The 17275-nt window shown below is 42.4% G+C and overlaps 2 protein-coding genes across 2 annotated transcripts in view; both read left to right on the top strand.

The window, feature by feature from the left end:
• Positions 1-2112: 2112 nt before the first annotated feature.
• smim7 (small integral membrane protein 7) lies at positions 2113-11781 on the top strand. Its single transcript, XM_060940566.1, has 5 exons — positions 2113-2202; positions 2398-2439; positions 2534-2592; positions 2678-2768; positions 11204-11781. Exons 1-5 carry the CDS (start codon positions 2177-2179, stop codon positions 11217-11219), a joined length of 234 nt encoding a protein of 77 aa, XP_060796549.1. The 5' UTR covers positions 2113-2176; the 3' UTR covers positions 11220-11781.
• A 3138-nt stretch (positions 11782-14919) lies between these two features.
• The window catches only part of LOC132899581 (mediator of RNA polymerase II transcription subunit 26-like), a 20309-nt gene continuing 17953 nt past the window's right edge, over positions 14920-17275 (top strand). Inside the window, exon 1 of the mRNA XM_060941600.1 lies at positions 14920-15647. Within this exon, the coding sequence (XP_060797583.1) occupies positions 15564-15647 (84 nt within the window). The 5' untranslated portion in view covers positions 14920-15563. The remainder of the gene's footprint in view (positions 15648-17275) is intronic.

The following is a 17275-nucleotide window of genomic DNA, read 5'->3' on the forward strand; positions in this document are numbered from 1 at the left end:
TGGATGGTAAAGCCCCACAGCATTTTAACCTCCTCAAACTTTCTCTCAAATCCATATTTTTGCTCAGACACCAATGTAAATGTTGATATACTTCTCATCTCATTATCTCTAGCCGCTTTATCCTGTTCTACAGGGTCGCAGGCGAGCTGGAGCCTATCCCAGCTGACTATGGGCAAAAGGCGGGGTACACCCTGGACAAGTCGCCAGGTCATCACAGGGCTGACACATAGACACAGACAACCATTCACACTCACACCTACGGTCAATTTAGAGTCACCAGTTAACCTAACCTGCATGTCTTTGGACTGTGGGGGAAACCGGAGCACCTGGAGGAAACCCATGCAGACACGGGGAGAACATGCAAACTCCGCACAGAAAGGCCCTCACCGGCCACGGGGCTTGAACCCGGACCTTCTTGCTGTGAGGCAACAGCGCTAACCACTACACCACCGTGCCGCCTATTATTATTATTATAAACTAGTTTTTCCACAGTTAAGATCTTAACTGTGTCGTTAGTCGTTCTTATACGTGTCCATCAAGTCTTCACAACCTTAGACAGACAGCACCTTTCTGATGATATGAGCTGATCCTAGAAGAGCACTGTGATGTCTGGTGTTACGTATTTTCTGTCTTTTCCAGGTAGTAATCTAGCTTTTTTGGTTTGGACCCGAAGGCTCCAGTTACCACCGGAGCTACAGTTGTTGCTTTATTCCACAGTCTTGCTATCTCTAGTGCCAGTTGGGAGTAATTGTTGATCTTCTCGACTTCTTTCTGTTCTATGTAATGGTCAACAGGTACAGCCACATCAATGATGAAGCACTTGTTCTCTCTTTTCTTCACTAGAGTAATGTCTGGTCACGTGTGCTCTAGCACCGTGTCCGTCTGTGCCGAGTTTCCCAAAAGCATCGTTAAATGGTTGAGCAAGCAGCACAATGAACACTCTCTCTTCTAGTTAAGATGCTCTTAGCGTTAAGAGGCTTTTGGGAAACCCACCACTGGATGGTAAAGCCCCACAGCATTTTAACCTCCTCGAACTTTCTCTTTTTGCATGTTTGAGTCTTTTTGCATGAGTTTGCATGTTCTCCGGGTGCTCCAGTTTCCTCCACAGTCCAAAGACATGCAGGTTAGGTTAACTGGTGACTCTAAATTGACCGTAGGTGTGAATGTGAGTGTGAATGGTTGTCTGTGTCTATGTGTCAGCCCTGTGATGACCTGGCGGCTTGTCCAGGGTGTACCCCGCCTTTCGCCCGTAGTCAGCTGGGATAGGCTCCAGCTCGCCTGCGACCCTGTAGAACAGGATAAAGCGGCTAGAGATGATGATGATGATTATTATTATTATTATTTTCTTCAAAATAATACACACCTTTTTATGCGTTACGTTTACCTTGACGTAACTATTAATGCAGCTCATTAATACTGTCCCAACACAGAAATCTAACCTGAACCTTAGTAACCAAAAGGAAACATTTTTGCATAGTTTCTTAAATAAAAGCTGCAGTTTTTGTACCAAAAAAAAAAAAAGTTTTACTTACAGGGACCAGTCAAATGTCTATAAAAGATCAAAATGGTCAGATATTCGTTATTATCCTACAAAAAAAGAATAGCCTGGGAACCTGGGCAATGCAGATTATGTGTCTAGTAATTTATTTAGGTTCAGTATGCTACTGCTGGTGGCATGGTGGTGGAGTGGTTAGCGTTGTTGCTTCACAGCAAGAAGGTCCTGGGTTCGAGCTCCATGGCCGGCGAGGGCCTTTCTGTGCGGAGTTTGCATGTTCTCCCCGTGTCCGCGTGGGTTTCCTCCGGGTGCTCCGGTTTCCCCCACAGTCCAAAGACATGCAGGTTAGGCTAACTGGTGACTCTAAATTGACCGTAGGTGTGAATGTGAGTGTGAATGGTTGTCTGTGTCTATGTGTCAGCCCTGTGATGACCTGGCGACTTGTCCAGGGTGTACCCCGCCTTTCGCCCGTAGTCAGCTGGGATAGGCTCCAGCTTGCCTGCGACCCTGTAGAACAGGATAAAGCGGCTAGAGATAATGAGATGAGATGAGATTATTATTTGCTGTTGCAGAATGAAATCAGTCTTGACCAGCAGGTGGCGCCGGTGAGTTTACAGTCATTGTTCAACACTTTAATGCTGCCAGAAGAAGAAGAAGAAGCGGAGGCTGTAGGATAACAAGATGATCGGCGATCTGTTAATTTTCTGGTAAAAATAAATTAATCATACACTTTTCAATAAGTATGATTTTGAGTTTTCAGGCAGGGGTTGTACTTTATTCAGACTGAGAGCATAATCACAGACTGTGTGCTGTGAAACAGATAGACAGCTCAGCAGTGTTGATGTTGTTGATGTTCAGACTTTCCACGTCACGCATCTGTTTGGGTTTTTGTTGTTTTTCAGCACTTTGTTAATGAACGCCGGGGCGGTTTTAAACTTTAAACTGTAAGTACGCCTACTAGATATTGCCATGGTTACCTGATATCATGTTCGTAAATCTTTAACCTGTCGTGTCGTGTTGTGCTGTGTGTAATGACAGGAAAAGGAAAGAGACGCAGTCGCACGGATTCGGCGATGATCCGGGCCGATCAACTACAGGTGCCAATACTTATAGACCTATAACTACTGCTGTATCAGTGTGACTGAAGTGTAACATGAGCTGGTGATCTCCTTTCATTTCCAGGTGATAACATCCGGGAGTTTTTACTGAGTCTGCGCTACTTCCGCATTTTTATAGCGCTGTGGAACATCTTCATCATGTTCTGCATGATCCTGTGAGTATCCACAGTGCTGCCAGGACTTACACAACATCAAATCAACGGCTAGATCTGCATTTCCTAAAACAAATACTCGTGCTTGCATACAGTGGTGCTTGAAAGTTTGTGAACCCTTTAGAATTTTCTATATTTCTGCATACCGTAAATATGACCCAAAACATCATCAGGTTTTCACACAAGTCCTAAAAGTAGATAAAGAGAACCCAGTTAAACAAATGAGACAAAAATATTATACTCGGTCATTTATTTATCGAGGAAAATGATCCAATATTACATATCTGTGAGTGGCAAAAGTATTTGAAGGTGAAATTAGAGTCAGGTGTTTTCAGTCAATGGGATGACAATCGGGTGTGAGTGGGCACCCTGTTTTATTTAAAGAACAGGGATCTATCAAAGTCTGATCTTCGCAACACGTTTGTAGAAGTGTATCATGGCACGAACAAAGGAGATTTCTGAGGACCTCAGAAAACGCATCGTTGATGATCATCAGGCTGGAAAAGGTTACAAAACCATTTCTAAAGAGTTTGGACTCCACCAATCCACAGTCAGACAGATTGTGTACAAATGGAGGAAATTCAAGACCATTGTTACCCTCCCCAGGAGTGGTCGACCAACAAAGATCACTCCAAGAGCAAGGCGTGTAATAGTCAGCAAGGTCACAAAGGACCCCAGGGTAATTTCTAAGCAACTGAAGGCCTCTCTCACATTGGCTAATGTTAATGTTCGTGAGTCCACCATCAGGAGAACACTGAACAACAATGGTGTGCATGGCAGGGTTGCAAGGAGAAAGCCACTGCTCTCCAAAAAGAACATTGCTGCTCATCTGCAGTTTGCTAAAGATCATGTGGACAAGCCAGAAGGCTATTGGAAAAATGTTTTGTGGACAGATGAGACCAAAATAGAACTTTTTGGTTTAAATGAGAAGCGTTATGTTTGGAGAAAGGAAAACACTGCATTCCAGCATAAGAACCTTATCCCATCTGTGAAACATGGTGGTGGTAGTATCATGGTTTGGGCCTGTTTTGCTGCATCTGGGCCAGGACGGCTTGCCATCATTGATAGAACAATGAATTCTGAATTATACCAGCGAATTCTAAAGGAAAATGTCAGGACATCTGTCCATGAACTGAATCTCAAGAGAAGGTGGGTCATGCAGCAAGACAACGACCCCAAGCACACAAGTCGTTCTACCAAAGAATGGTTAAAGAAGAATAAAGTTAATGTTTTGGAATGGCCAAGTCAAAGTCCTGACCTTAATCCAATTGAAATGTTGTGGAAGGACCTGAAGCGAGCAGTTCATGTGAGGAAACCCACCAACATCCCAGAGTTGAAGCTGTTCTGTACGGAGGAATGGGCTAAAATTCCTCCAAGCCGGTGTGCAGGACTGATCAACAGTTACCGCAAACGTTTAGTTGCAGTTATTGCTGCACAAGGGGGTCACACCAGATACTGAAAGCAAAGGTTCACATACTTTTGCCACTTACAGATATGTAATATTGGATCATTTTCCTCAATAAAAAAATGACCAAGTATAATATTTTTGTCTCATTTGTTTAACTGGGTTCTCTTTATCTACTTTTAAGAATTGTGTGAAAATCTGATGATGTTTTAGGTCATATTTATGCAGAAATATAGACAATTCTAAAGGGTTCACAAACTTTCAAGCACCACTGTAGATAGATAGTGATTGAAAGAGAAAGGGGTGACACAGAGTTTAGACATAAGAGTTAAAGAAAGAGATGGGAAAGTTGATGAAGATATTAAGGTTGGTTGGTTGAAAGCGAGAATGAGTGAAGGAGAGAGATAAAGAAATGAAATAGATGGAGAAGTTAGATATTAACAGATAGATGAGAGAGAGCAGAAGAGACTGCAGCAGTGACAGCTAACTGTTGACAATTCACAAAGATGTCACCATTCATTTACAATGCCATTCAGGCCTTTCAATCACATAATTTGCGCTACACCCTGTATTTCTGAATTTGGGCTTTTTCTGTCGTGATACAGGGTAATTTGGGCTTTTCTGCACACGCAAAGTGCTGTTTTTACCCCCAGCGCTGTGTGTTTTAAACCTGCTGCTTTTTTAGCTACAAAGTTATGAATAAATAAAGAAATCTATGAATTATTTTTACCTTTATTGCAAAATGTCTACAGCATAAAAATAATTAGAATCCAGTTAGTTAGTATGTAAAAGATGTGTCGGGACCTGAGGAGAGCCTGGAGGAAAGGAGCCTGTGAATGAAAAAGCAAGTTCTGCACTGTTGCCATCAAAGAGACGAACCTGTAGCGGACCTGCGACACAAAAGCTTTTTCAGTCACATCACAAGAATCGGCAGCGCAATTCACAGCATGTAGTCGGGTAAAAGATCTTAGTTTAAATGAAAGGCCGGTGTCTAAGACCATCATCAACAAGAGGACCAAGCTCCAAGTCACTGATTCCACCCACACTTACACAACTGTGTGGATTTAAGATGCAAGATCAGCTGTATCTTAAATACACACAGTTGTGTCTTGAATAGCTCTCTTTTATTCAGTCTTTTACCTGATTTAAATCATATGAAACTAGATATCGAGAGATATTGCAGTTGAGGTCAGATAATGTGGGCTATAGGGCTATTTTACGTTAAATGATACAGGAAATATTAGGAGAATTTAGCACAGTAGGGTAGTAAACGTTCTGGTTCACACTCCAGTCCAGAAGGTGGCAGTAATGCACCTAAAAGCTGTTTGCCAACTGCCGTAAAACAATAGTATAAAAGAAGAAGAAAGATGATTTACCTAATGTGGAAATCCCGCTCTGGTCATTGGTACGCGAATCTCACTCCTCCACGAAATCATGGCCTGCCGATCGCCATTGATTGAAACCTCTGCACAAGGCTTACGGCTAGTTCGACCGACGAACCCGGAACAACATGGGAATGGTGCGGATTTCACATCAATTATGAGAAATACATGCTAATTCTCGCTAATTTCTGTATTCTCATTATCTCATCTCATCATCTGTAGCCGCTTTATCCTTCTACAGGGTCGCAGGCAAGCTGGAGCCTATCCCAGCTGACTACGGGCGAAAGGCGGGGTACACCCTGGACAAGTCGCCAGGTCATCACAGGGCTGACACATAGACACAGACAACCATTCACACTCACATTCACACCTACGGTCAATTTAGAGTCACCAGTTAACCTAACCTGCATGTCTTTGGACTGTGGGGGAAACCGGAGCACCCGGAGGAAACCCACGCGGACACGGGGAGAACATGCAAACTCCACACAGAAAGGCCCTCGCCGGCCCCGGGGCTTGAACCCAGGACCTTCTTGCTGTGAGGCGACAGCGCTAACCACTACACCACCGTGCCGCCTAATTTCTGTATTTTTAAAGAAAATCAAGACATTGGGTTTTATGCAGCCAAGTTTATTTAATCAACATTTCATTTTTTTTTACTTTTGGTAGCATATTTTGGGCGCATGACCTGAATTTTGGCGCCTTTTTAATTTGGGCGCCTACGACATTATCCGTCGCAGGTTTCATGTAATTGAAAGGCCTGCCATCCGGTGGATAGACCGTTTACACTTATGTCACGAATCTCCTGTGATGGTCTCCGATTTTGTTGCGTCCACCATCTTTGTGATCTAGCATCCATGGTGACCGAGGAGAGTACGTTGGCGAACTGTAATTTTTCGCAAATATATCATGAATTGAGTAATGCTGCGTTCATGTGCTATGGGAAGATGATATTTTCCAGTTGGGAAGTGGTATTTACCAGTGTGTTGTGTTCACATGCTTTTGTTGTTGTTGACAAATTAAAGATGGTGGACCAGATTCAGAATCAGGCCTGTTATTTGGCTAAAACAATTATAGATTGCCTTGTTCACCAGCTGCAGCAGGAATATGAGTTATCAAAAGTCAAAAGGTAAATAATGCTGAATATTTCCTCATCATGACAAGTCGAGATTTTCTTAACACATTGAATGCCACGCAGTTTTTGGAAATTTGGCTGGAGCCACAATGAGAGTAGCCAGTATCGAGATCATTGTTGGCGTTCTTTGGACAGCCACAGAATATTTTGTATTCGGCTATAATATACATATTATAATAATATAATATACATAACATGACTCGTTTAAAAGGTGAGAGTCAGCTTTCCGTAGGTGAAAACCACTTCTTTCTTGGTTCATAAGCTAGTCTTGTACCGCTCGCCGCCATGCTGAAAAGGTTAAAGTTCATCTCATCTCGGCAACTCGTGTATCAAAATGTTCTACGAGTTGCCCAGTGGAAAATACCACAAGAGGGGGCGTTCATGTGTGCTTTCCATGTCGGCGTTTGGTATTTACCATAATTCCCATAGCACATGAACGCACCATAATTGTGACAAGGTCAGGTACAGGGAAAAAGATAAAAGAATGTTCAGGGGTGGATCCGTACAGCAATATTGTAGAGTATGAAGACGATGTACGGATGTAGCCGAGCGTGAATTACACAGACATCGTGAATTACCTGGTGTTAACTACGAGCTTCGTCACTGGGAAGCAGATGAACGCGTAAAAAAAGTTTAGCGCAAGTTTACTGTAAGGATCTAGTAGGTTCCTGATGTGGGCAAATGCTACACAAAAAAAAAAACAATCTAATTATTGACGTCTTCTAAGGCAACATTTTCCTGGGGCTTTGTGCTCTGCATTTGTAACTGCAATATAAACTGGAGTAGCGCTTACATGTATATCACTTACAGTATGTTGCGTCGTTATACTGTATATATTTTGTCTATGGTTCACATAAACGGTAGAAATATAAATCACCCTTTACGAAATGATCTGCACATACTCGGACATTTTGTAGCTGGTCTCTTATGTCCGAACTGTTCAGATTTGCAAGCTGAATAGTTCCGTTGTCCACGGGTTAGATCTTCCGTTTGGGGTCTTTCTGGCATTTTAACAGCGGGTTAACTAAACAATCTGTCTCCAGCATTAGCAGAATTGTTTAAGCAGCCGATACCTGCGCAAATTTGCGGCATTTCGTGTTAAGGTACTTGTTGCTACACATGTGTGATTCCACAAAGATGGTGGACACTGCTGAATCAGAGAGGGTCATGGGACATGTGACGTCATGTGCAAACGGTCTATTGACGCCCCTGAGCTTTCCGTCCCAGTTGTAACCCGATAGATCGTTTACTCTCTGTTAGGTGTGTTTTTTAATTTGTAGCGAGGCCATTTATACATTCATTCATGAAGAAAAAATAGAAAAAAAAGATTAACAAGAAATGACTAGCAGAATTTTTCACTCGCCTGGTGTTTTCTACAGCAGCGTTAATGTCCGGTGGAATGACGCACACACCGGTCTCTATAGGAAGAGGCGTGTTCTGTACGGTATAATGGTAGTCAATAAGTGCTAAAACTATGTACAGTTCTCATCTCATTATCTCTAGCCGCTTTATCCTTCTACAGGGTCGCAGGCGAGCTGGAGCCTATCCCAGCTGACTACGGGCGAAAGGCGGGGTACACCCTGGACAAGTCGCCAGGTCATCACAGGGCTGACACATAGACACAGACAACCATTCACACTCACACCTACGGTCAATTTAGAGTCACCAGTTAACCTAACCTGCATGTCTTTGGACTGTGAGGGAAACCGGAGCACCCGGAGGAAACCCACGCGGACACGGGGAGAACATGCAAACTCCACACAGAAAGGCCCTCGCCGGCCACGGGGCTCGAACCCGGACCTTCTTGCTGTGAGGCGACAGCGCTAACCGCTACACCACCGTGCCGCCATTTCCACAAATGCCCATTTCAATTGAAACTTTTATAATTCATGACAACAAACTGGGCAGAGGAACGATCATTTAAGCATATTTAGTATAAATACAGAGGTGATTATAGAAAATCGCGTGCACTGATTGGTTGAGAGACTTGGACTATTTCTTGAGCGACTCGGCAAAACGGCAGCCATTTGCTTCGTCACCGTAAGTGAGGAAGAATTACAAATGATGAAAGAAAATGCCGTTCCTAAAAGCACTAAGGATGATACAAAGTTTGGTCTAAAACTATTCAAAGGTAAAGTGGAGTTGTGGTTAATTTTATCGATTTGAAAACAAAGTATTTGATGTGACTCGGCATAGATAAGTCTGCGCCGCGCCTTTATTACATTTACATGCTGCTTTGGAAGTTTGAAATACACTACCGTTCAAAAGTTTGGGGTCACTTTGAAATGTGCTTATTTTTGAAAGAAAAGCACTGTTCTTATCAATGAAGATCACTTTAAACTAATCAGAAATCCACTCTATACATTGCTAATGGGCGGCACGGTGGTGTAGTGGTCAGCGCTGTCGCCTCACAGCAAGAAGGTCCGGGTTCGAGCCCCGTGGCCGGCGAGGGCCTTTCTGTGTGGAGTTTGCATGTTCTCCCCGTGTCCGCGTGGGTTTCCTCCGGGTGCTCCGGTTTCCCCCACAGTCCAAAGACATGCAGGTTAGGTTAACTGGTGACTCTAAATTGAGCATAGGTGTGAATGTGAGTGTGAATGGTTGTCTGTGTCTATGTGTCAGCCCTGTGATGACCTGGCGACTTGTCCAGGGTGTACCCCGCCTTTCGCCTGTAGTCAGCTGGGATAGGCTCCAGCTTGCCTGCGACCCTGTAGAAGGATAAAGCGGCTAGAGATAATGAGATGAGATGAGACATTGCTAATGTGGTAAATGACTATTCTAGCTGGTTTTTGGTGCAATATCTCCATAGGTGTATAGAGGCCCATTTCCAGCAACTCTCACTCCAGTGTTCTAATGGTACAATGTGTTTGCTCATTGCCTCAGAAGGCTAATGGATGATTAGAAAACCCTTGTACAATCATGTTAGCACAGCTGAAAACAGTTGAGCTCTTTAGAGAAGCTATAAAACTGACCTTCCTTTGAGCAGATTGAGTTTCTGGAGCATCACATTTGTGGGGTCGATTAAATGCTCAAAATGGCCAGAAAAATGTCTTGACTATATTTTCTATTCATTTTACAACTTATGGTGGTAAATAAAAGTGTGACTTTTCATGGAAAACACTAAATTGTCTGGGTGACCCCAAACTTTTGAACGGTAGTGTAAATATTTTAATATGATCTTTAAAAAAATAATCACTTGTATATTTATACTAAAACAATTATCCGCCTCAGGTTCAGTGAATATCGGTGAATAATAACCTCGACTTTGTCTGTTTTTATTCACCGACATTCGTGTCACCTTCGGTGAACGATTGTGAATTAACCTTCACGCTGCGTCATTCCGCCGGACTTTTTACTAGTTTTCTTTAAAGGGGTACAAAATATAATATATACGGTTGCTGATGTGACAAAGTAACGTATTCTTAAGTATTCTATCAAATTTATATACTAGAAAACAACGAAATATCTTGGTAATTGTAAATATAATACTTTATATGCTAAACCGCACAAGAGTCGCCATTTTTAAAAGACCGTGATGTCAGCGCTACCCACTGCACTAGCGGAACTCTCCGAAATAGAGGAGATAAGCGTGTAATCATGGCGTCGGGCGCATGAAGTGAAAGCGACAGCTCTGTCGAATCATACGAAGAGATCCCGCAAGACACACTGCAAGCAGGCTATGGCTTAGAAGGGTACCAGTTTGAACCTAGGAGAGGTACTCTCGACTCCGGTGATGAAATGAGAGAAGAAAGCTCGGATGACGGCGAGGATGAGACTGATGCTGACCATGGGCATGGCAAGCGTGGGGCAGAGCGTCTGCGTGCAGGTGACACGGCGTGGTGCTCGTGCGGAAAATGTAACGTGGAGTTGCTCACGAGTCCAGCAGAATTTCTTTGCTGCAATGAGATAGGCGCCACCCGTGGACTTGCGAAATCGTCGCAAGAGGCAGAAACGGGTATTTCACACGTGCTATTCCCAACCTCAATGAGCCAACACAACTGGGCACATACATACGTCATGAGTGTTACGCAGAGAAAATGAACGTGCATTCTGATTGGATAAAATTAATATCATGGCGGGCTGTTCAAACTGCGGAAATAGTTTGCTCGAGCTACTTTCAAAACACTATAACTTTCCAACCTTAGAACAAAAAACTTTTGTAAGTCTTGAATAAGGTTCGTCAATGTGTGTTTTATTGTTATATTTACTCTATATATTGCCCTCTGTTCCCCTTTAATATCTTAAAAAGTATAAAGTGTAGAAAAATGAAAATAACATAGCTTAAGTGTCATTTGGGTTCAGTGACCTACGCAACAAAGTTTGAACGAAGTTTCTATGTTAAGCAGTTCTTCAGGAATTATTCACAGAAATTCAGCTAGAAGGGGGAAAAAGGGAATAATAAGAACTCTAGGAAGAACAATAAAGTGTTTTGCTTTGCAAACAGTATCTTCCACTGACAAATGTTATCTGCTGTTGATATTTGTCATTTTCTTATCCTGTGTGTGTCCAATTTTGTCCTCAGGTTATTCGGATCATAACCCACTACATTCTGAGCCTGGACACTAAGATGAAGGACAATCCTCAACACTTTTCTTTTCCGGTAGTGGGATGCTCATCTCTGGCTTCGCCTTCTCGAGAGCCTGTGGAGCAGGAAATTTGTCAGTCACTTCCTCCATTGCATCCACTAAGCCAGTGTCTTATGGATCAACTAAGGTTATTTTGAAAGTCTTAAGGACTAACGTTGATCATGCTGTCTTTATTCGTGTCAAACTGACAGCTTGCATAAATTTCCATGTCAGTTGATGTGCTTGCGATCATCAGCTGCACGTGCATTGGCTCATAGAGCTGTGCCCTGAAATAAATCTTATGTTTTTCTCAAAAAAAAAATTCTGTTGAATTAGAGAGCTTCCAGTGGGTTAAAAGGTAAATAATACTCCCGTTCTTTTCTTTTATTAAATGAGAAACATTTTAATACAAATGACTAAACGATAACTGTATAAATGTTGACAGAATAGCTGATGGTTTTAGTCAGTTAAGATGCAAAAGTCATTTTTGTTCTTTGCAAGAAAAACATTATTAAACTATTAAATGTGACTTCCATTACCTTGTCCTATCTGATCATTTTGGGAAAATGGATAATGAAACTGGTGGTGTGTGTGTGCGTGCAGGTTTGAAACCAAACACATTTCATTTTGAAGTTAACGTAACTGCGTTATCCTGGTTAGGCTCACAGTGGATCCAGAGCCGATCTTGGCAATACCGGGCATAAAATGGAACTGGACCCTGTCACGGGGCACCGTGCACACACCCATGGGAAATTTAGTGTAGCCAGTCCACTAACTGGCATGTTTTTAGGACGAAGGAGAAAATCTGAGAACCTGAAGGAAATACACTGGGAGAACATGAGGAATCCACAGTGTGACCTGTTTAGTTGAACATTGAAGTTATACACACAAACTACTTATTGTTCATATTAGGAGAGATTAATCGATATGACTTCATCCGCGGCGGCACGGTGGTGTAGTGGTTAGCGCTGTCGCCTCACAGCAAGAAGGTCCGGGTTCGAGCCCCGTGGCCAGCGAGGGCCTTTCTGTGTGGAGTTTGCATGTTCTTCCCGTGTCCGTGTGGGTTTCCTCCGGGTGCTCCGGTTTCCCCCACAGTCCAAAGACATGCAGGTTAGGTTAACTGGTGACTCTAAATTGACCGTAGGTGTGAATGTGAATGTGAATGGTTGTCTGTGTCTATGTGTCAGCCCTGTGATGACCTGGTGACTTGTCCAGGGTGTACCCCGCCTTTCGCCCGTAGTCAGCTGGGATAGGCTCCAGCTTGCCTGCGACCCTGTAGAACAGGATAAAGCGGCTAGAGATGATGAGATGAGATGAGATGAGATTTCATCCGCCCTCTTGTTCCACTTATTTTATTTTCTGAAAATGATGCACGTCAGTGACAACCCACCTGTCAACAAACAGCTGAACGAAGTGAAGAAAGAAATTTTTAAAAAGTTAGGTGATTTAAGTTGATTTCAGTGTAAACGAAGAAAAATGGCATGATCCCTCCAATATTGATTTTTGTGAAGGCATTTACACTCACCGGCCACTTTAATAGGAGTCCCTGTTCTTGGCTGCAGAAGTTGAACCCAGTGTGTTCTTCTGCTGTTGCATGCTGAGATGCTTTTCTGCTCACCACGGATGTAAAGAGTGATTATATGAGTTACTATATCCTTCCTGGCAGCTCAAACCAATCTGGCCATTTTCCTCTGACCTCTCTTATCAACAAGGCATTTCCATCCATAGAACTGTTGCTCACTCAATGTTTTTTTGTTTGTTTTTCGCACCATTCTGTGTAAACTCCAGAGACTGTTGTGTGTGAAAACCCCAGGAGATCAGCAGTTTCTGAAACACTCGAACCTGGTACCAACACCCATGCCACAGTGAAAGTCACACTTTGAGATCACAATTTTTCCCATTCGGATGTTTGAAGTGAACATGAACTGAAGCTCTTGATTTGTATCTGCATGATTTGATGCATTGTGCTGCTGTCAAGGGATCGGCTGATTAGAGAACCGCATCAAACAGCAAGTGCATGGGTGTTCCTAATAAAGTGGCCAGTGAGTATGTTCGCATATACAGTGGATATAAAAAGTGTACACACCCCATTAAAATGATTTTTTTTCTGATGTAAAAAAAAAAACCAAGACCATGATAAATAATTTCAACACTTTTCCCACCTTTAATGTGACCTATAACCTGTACAATTCAATTGAAAAACAAATCTGTTAGGGGGGGAAAACATAAAAAATAAAAAATGTACAATAAGCTGGTTGCATAAGTGTGCACACCCTTAAACTAATACTTTGTTGAAGCACCTTTTGATTTAATTACAGCATGAGTAATTAAACTCACAAATGTACAAGTTAAATTTACTCAGGGGTGGCACGGTGGTGTAAGTGGTTCGCACGGTCGCCTCACAGCAAGAAGGTCCGGGTTCGAGCCCCGTGGCCGGCGAGGGCCTTTCTGTGTGGAGTTTGCATGTTCTCCCCGTGTCCGCATGGGTTTCCTCCGGGTGCTCCGGTTTCCCCCACAGTCCAAAGACATGCAGGTTAGGTTAACTGGTGACTCTAAATTGACCGTAGGTGTGAATGTGAGTGTGAATGGTTGTCTGTGTCTATGTGTCAGCCCTATGATGACCTGGCGACTTGTCCAGGGTGTACCCCGCCTTTCGCCCGTAGTCAGCTGGGATAGGCTCCAGCTTGCCTGCGACCCTGTAGAAGGATAAAGCGGCTAGAGATAATGAGATGAATGAGATGAGATATTCAGTTCATATTTTGTATTTGTTTCTTTAATTCAGTATTAAATATTTTGAATGGGCAATTTCTTTATTTAATGCCTTTAATTAAGTATTTTGAACGTGCAATTTTTGTGTTTAAATAAAAGAATGTTTTAAGACAAAGCTTTAACTGGTGTTGGGGAGGGGGCGCCACCTAAAATCTTGCCTAGGGTGGTAAGGGCCGGGCCTGTCCCTCTGAGTACATTTATTTCCATTAAATGTTGGCTTTTTCTCATTTTTTTTTCCAGTGTGAGATGAAGCGACTTCACAAAAACGGGGATATTTTTTTTCCAACACTTTAAAAAATATATATTTGAAAGGGGTGCCAATAATTGTGGAGAGAACTACATATGATTAAAAAAAAAAGCATGTGTGGACATATATTTTGTATTCTTGCTGAACTCTTGCTGTTGTATATTCGTGAATTTTTATTCATTCATTCTTTTTGTTGTTGTTATTTAGTTTTCATGCTGCGTTCATGTGCTATGGGAAGATGATATTTTCCAGTTGGGAAGTGGTATTTACCAGTGTGTTGTGTTCACATGCTTTTGTTGTTGTTGACAAATTAAAGATGGTGGACCAGATTCAGAATCAGGCCTGTTATTTGGCTAAAACAATTATAGATTGCCTTGTTCACCAGCTGCAGCAGGAATATGAGTTATCAGAAGTCAAAAGGTAAATAATGCTGAATATTTCCTGATCATGACAAGTCGAGATTTTCTTAACGCATTGAATGCCACGCAGTTTTTGGAAATTTGGCTGGAGCCACAATGAGAGTAGCCAGTATCGAGATCATTGTTGGCGTTCTTTGGACAGCCACAGAATATTTTGTATTCGGCTATAATATACATATTATAATAATATAATATACATAACATGACTCGTTTAAAAGCTGAGCGTCAGCTTTCCGTAGGTGAAAACCACTTCTTTCTTGGTTCATAAGCCGCTCGCCGCCATGCTGAAAAGGTTAAAGTTCATCTCATCTCGGCAACTCGTGTATCAAAATGTTCTACGAGTTGCCCAGTGGAAAACACCACAAGAGGGGGCGTTCATGTGTGCTTTCCATGTCGGCGTTTGGTATTTACCATAATTCCCACAGCACATGAACGCACCATCATTCTCCATCCATACTGTCTGAAACACAACGCTGCGGCTCTGAGGGACTTCTCACAGGATGGTATTTCTTGGGCTGAATCCCAAATACGTCAGTACTCGATGTAAACGTGCACTACATGTGGAAGGAAACGGGCTTACGTAGTGCACTCCGCGTCCAACAGGAAGCCATTTGGACTTCGGCCTGATAGAGGACTGAAATTTCCCATCAGGCTGTGTGGGAGCTGTGTTTATAGCTATTGGTTCAGCCGAGGCAGCTGACAGAGAGGCGCTGAGAGCGGTGTAATGTCTTCTTTTGTTAATTTGTCCAACTTTTCCCTGATGTAATGAGTGATGTTCGAGCGGACAGACACGGAGTGATGGAGTGCATCCGGTTACATCTCTCACAGCGCTTCTAATCAGCTGTAGACTGCAGTGCCTGCCCTCACCCTCACTGCAGGACCATGACAACGGCGTCGCTAACCGGAACCGTCACCGCGCAGCAAATCCGAGAGCGGCTGCTTCAGGCCACGGACGCTCACAGCAATGTAAGTAACAACATGGCTTCAGTACAACACAGTGATAGCTAGTTTTTTTTCCACTTCCCCATCTCTAGTTTTATTCTTTGCTGACAAATTATTTCCAGCCTGTCCAGTTCCTGCACTGGAGCTTCAGCTCAGCTAGCACTTCCGGGTTAGCTACCGTTATGTAGCCACGAATGAAGAGCACAGCTAGCATCACAGGTGGCAAACTTTTTTTTTTTTTTTAACTTTTTTTAAATTTATCTATCTTAGTTAACAGGTTAAAACTGTAGAAATGATCTCAAACATCATATAATACTTTCATATTGTCGATGTCAAGCTTTTATATTTAATAATATCTCGATATACAGTGCCTTGCATAAGTATTCGCACCCCTCGAACTTTTCCACAGTTTGCAGTGTTGCAGCTTGGAACTGAGACACGCTGTTTTATTTATTTTTATTGATCGACAGTCACAAAATCCTTTTAAAAGCACAAGGGTTGTTTTACAATCGGGGTACGCAAGCTAAAAATCACATTTAACACTTATCTTCAATATCAAAAAGCTTGACCTAATAAACTTGGTTGTTTATTGTAGCTCTGTGACAGCTCTATTGAATGTATGGCAATATATGTCATATTTAGCAAAATTACTCGTGTCATTTAGAAAAAGTGCTTTTTTGACCACAGGTAGCTCCAAAAGGGATGCACTTACATCATTCTTTATACCATAAAACACATATTTGGTTCCATATCATTGGAAACATAGTTAAGTTTTAATGTTGAATGCCAGTAAGTTTTCAGACTGTTTTGATCAAATTAGTATGTAATTGTGTCAAAAAAATGTCCTCTCCGAGACAGCTAATTTTTCAATATAAAATAACATATCTAAAATGATTATTTTCATCCTAAAACGTGGTCAAGATATTGGGACATAAATATTAGAGACAACTAACACAAAGCTTACAGCCTTATATTTAAAAGCACTATGGAAGTAGCGGATTCTGAATTGTCAAAAAAAAAAAAGTCCTCTCCGAGAATCACTTCATTTGTTTCTCCCAGCCCTGCTTAAAGCTACACTTAATCTTGTTATAATACAAACTATTACACATGCGTATCTGTTCTTTAACTTGTCCTTCACTTAAAAACTGGTACAAGAACCAGTTTGAATCAGTTTGAATTTTGGACCCCTGTGACACAAACTTTGTACCCTGATTGTAAAACAACCCCTAACCTAACCGCATGTCTTTGGACTGTAGGGGAAACCAGAGCACCCGGAGGAAACCCACGCGGACACAGGGAGAACATGCGAACTCCGCACAGAAAGGCCCTCGCTGGCTGGTTGCTGGGCTCGAACCCAGAACGTTCTTGCTGTGAGGCGACCGTGCTAACCATGACACCACCGTGCTGCCCAAAATCCTTTTATTATGTCTCAGTCTCATTTGTTTTTTCTACTGTATAAGTTTTTGTGCTTATATTTACCATGCAACTTTGTTCAAATTTATTATTATTTTTCATAACTATTATTCTTATTCGGTGTATATTTTTTTAATGATTATTTTAGTATACTATTGTTGTAATGGTTAGCGTTGTCGCCTCACAGCAAGAAGGTTCTGGGTTCGAGCCCCGGGGCTGGCGAGGGCCTTTCTGTGTGG

The sequence above is a fragment of the Neoarius graeffei genome, chromosome 15 (assembly GCF_027579695.1).
Source record: "Neoarius graeffei isolate fNeoGra1 chromosome 15, fNeoGra1.pri, whole genome shotgun sequence".
NCBI classification, from domain to species: domain Eukaryota; kingdom Metazoa; phylum Chordata; class Actinopteri; order Siluriformes; family Ariidae; genus Neoarius; species Neoarius graeffei.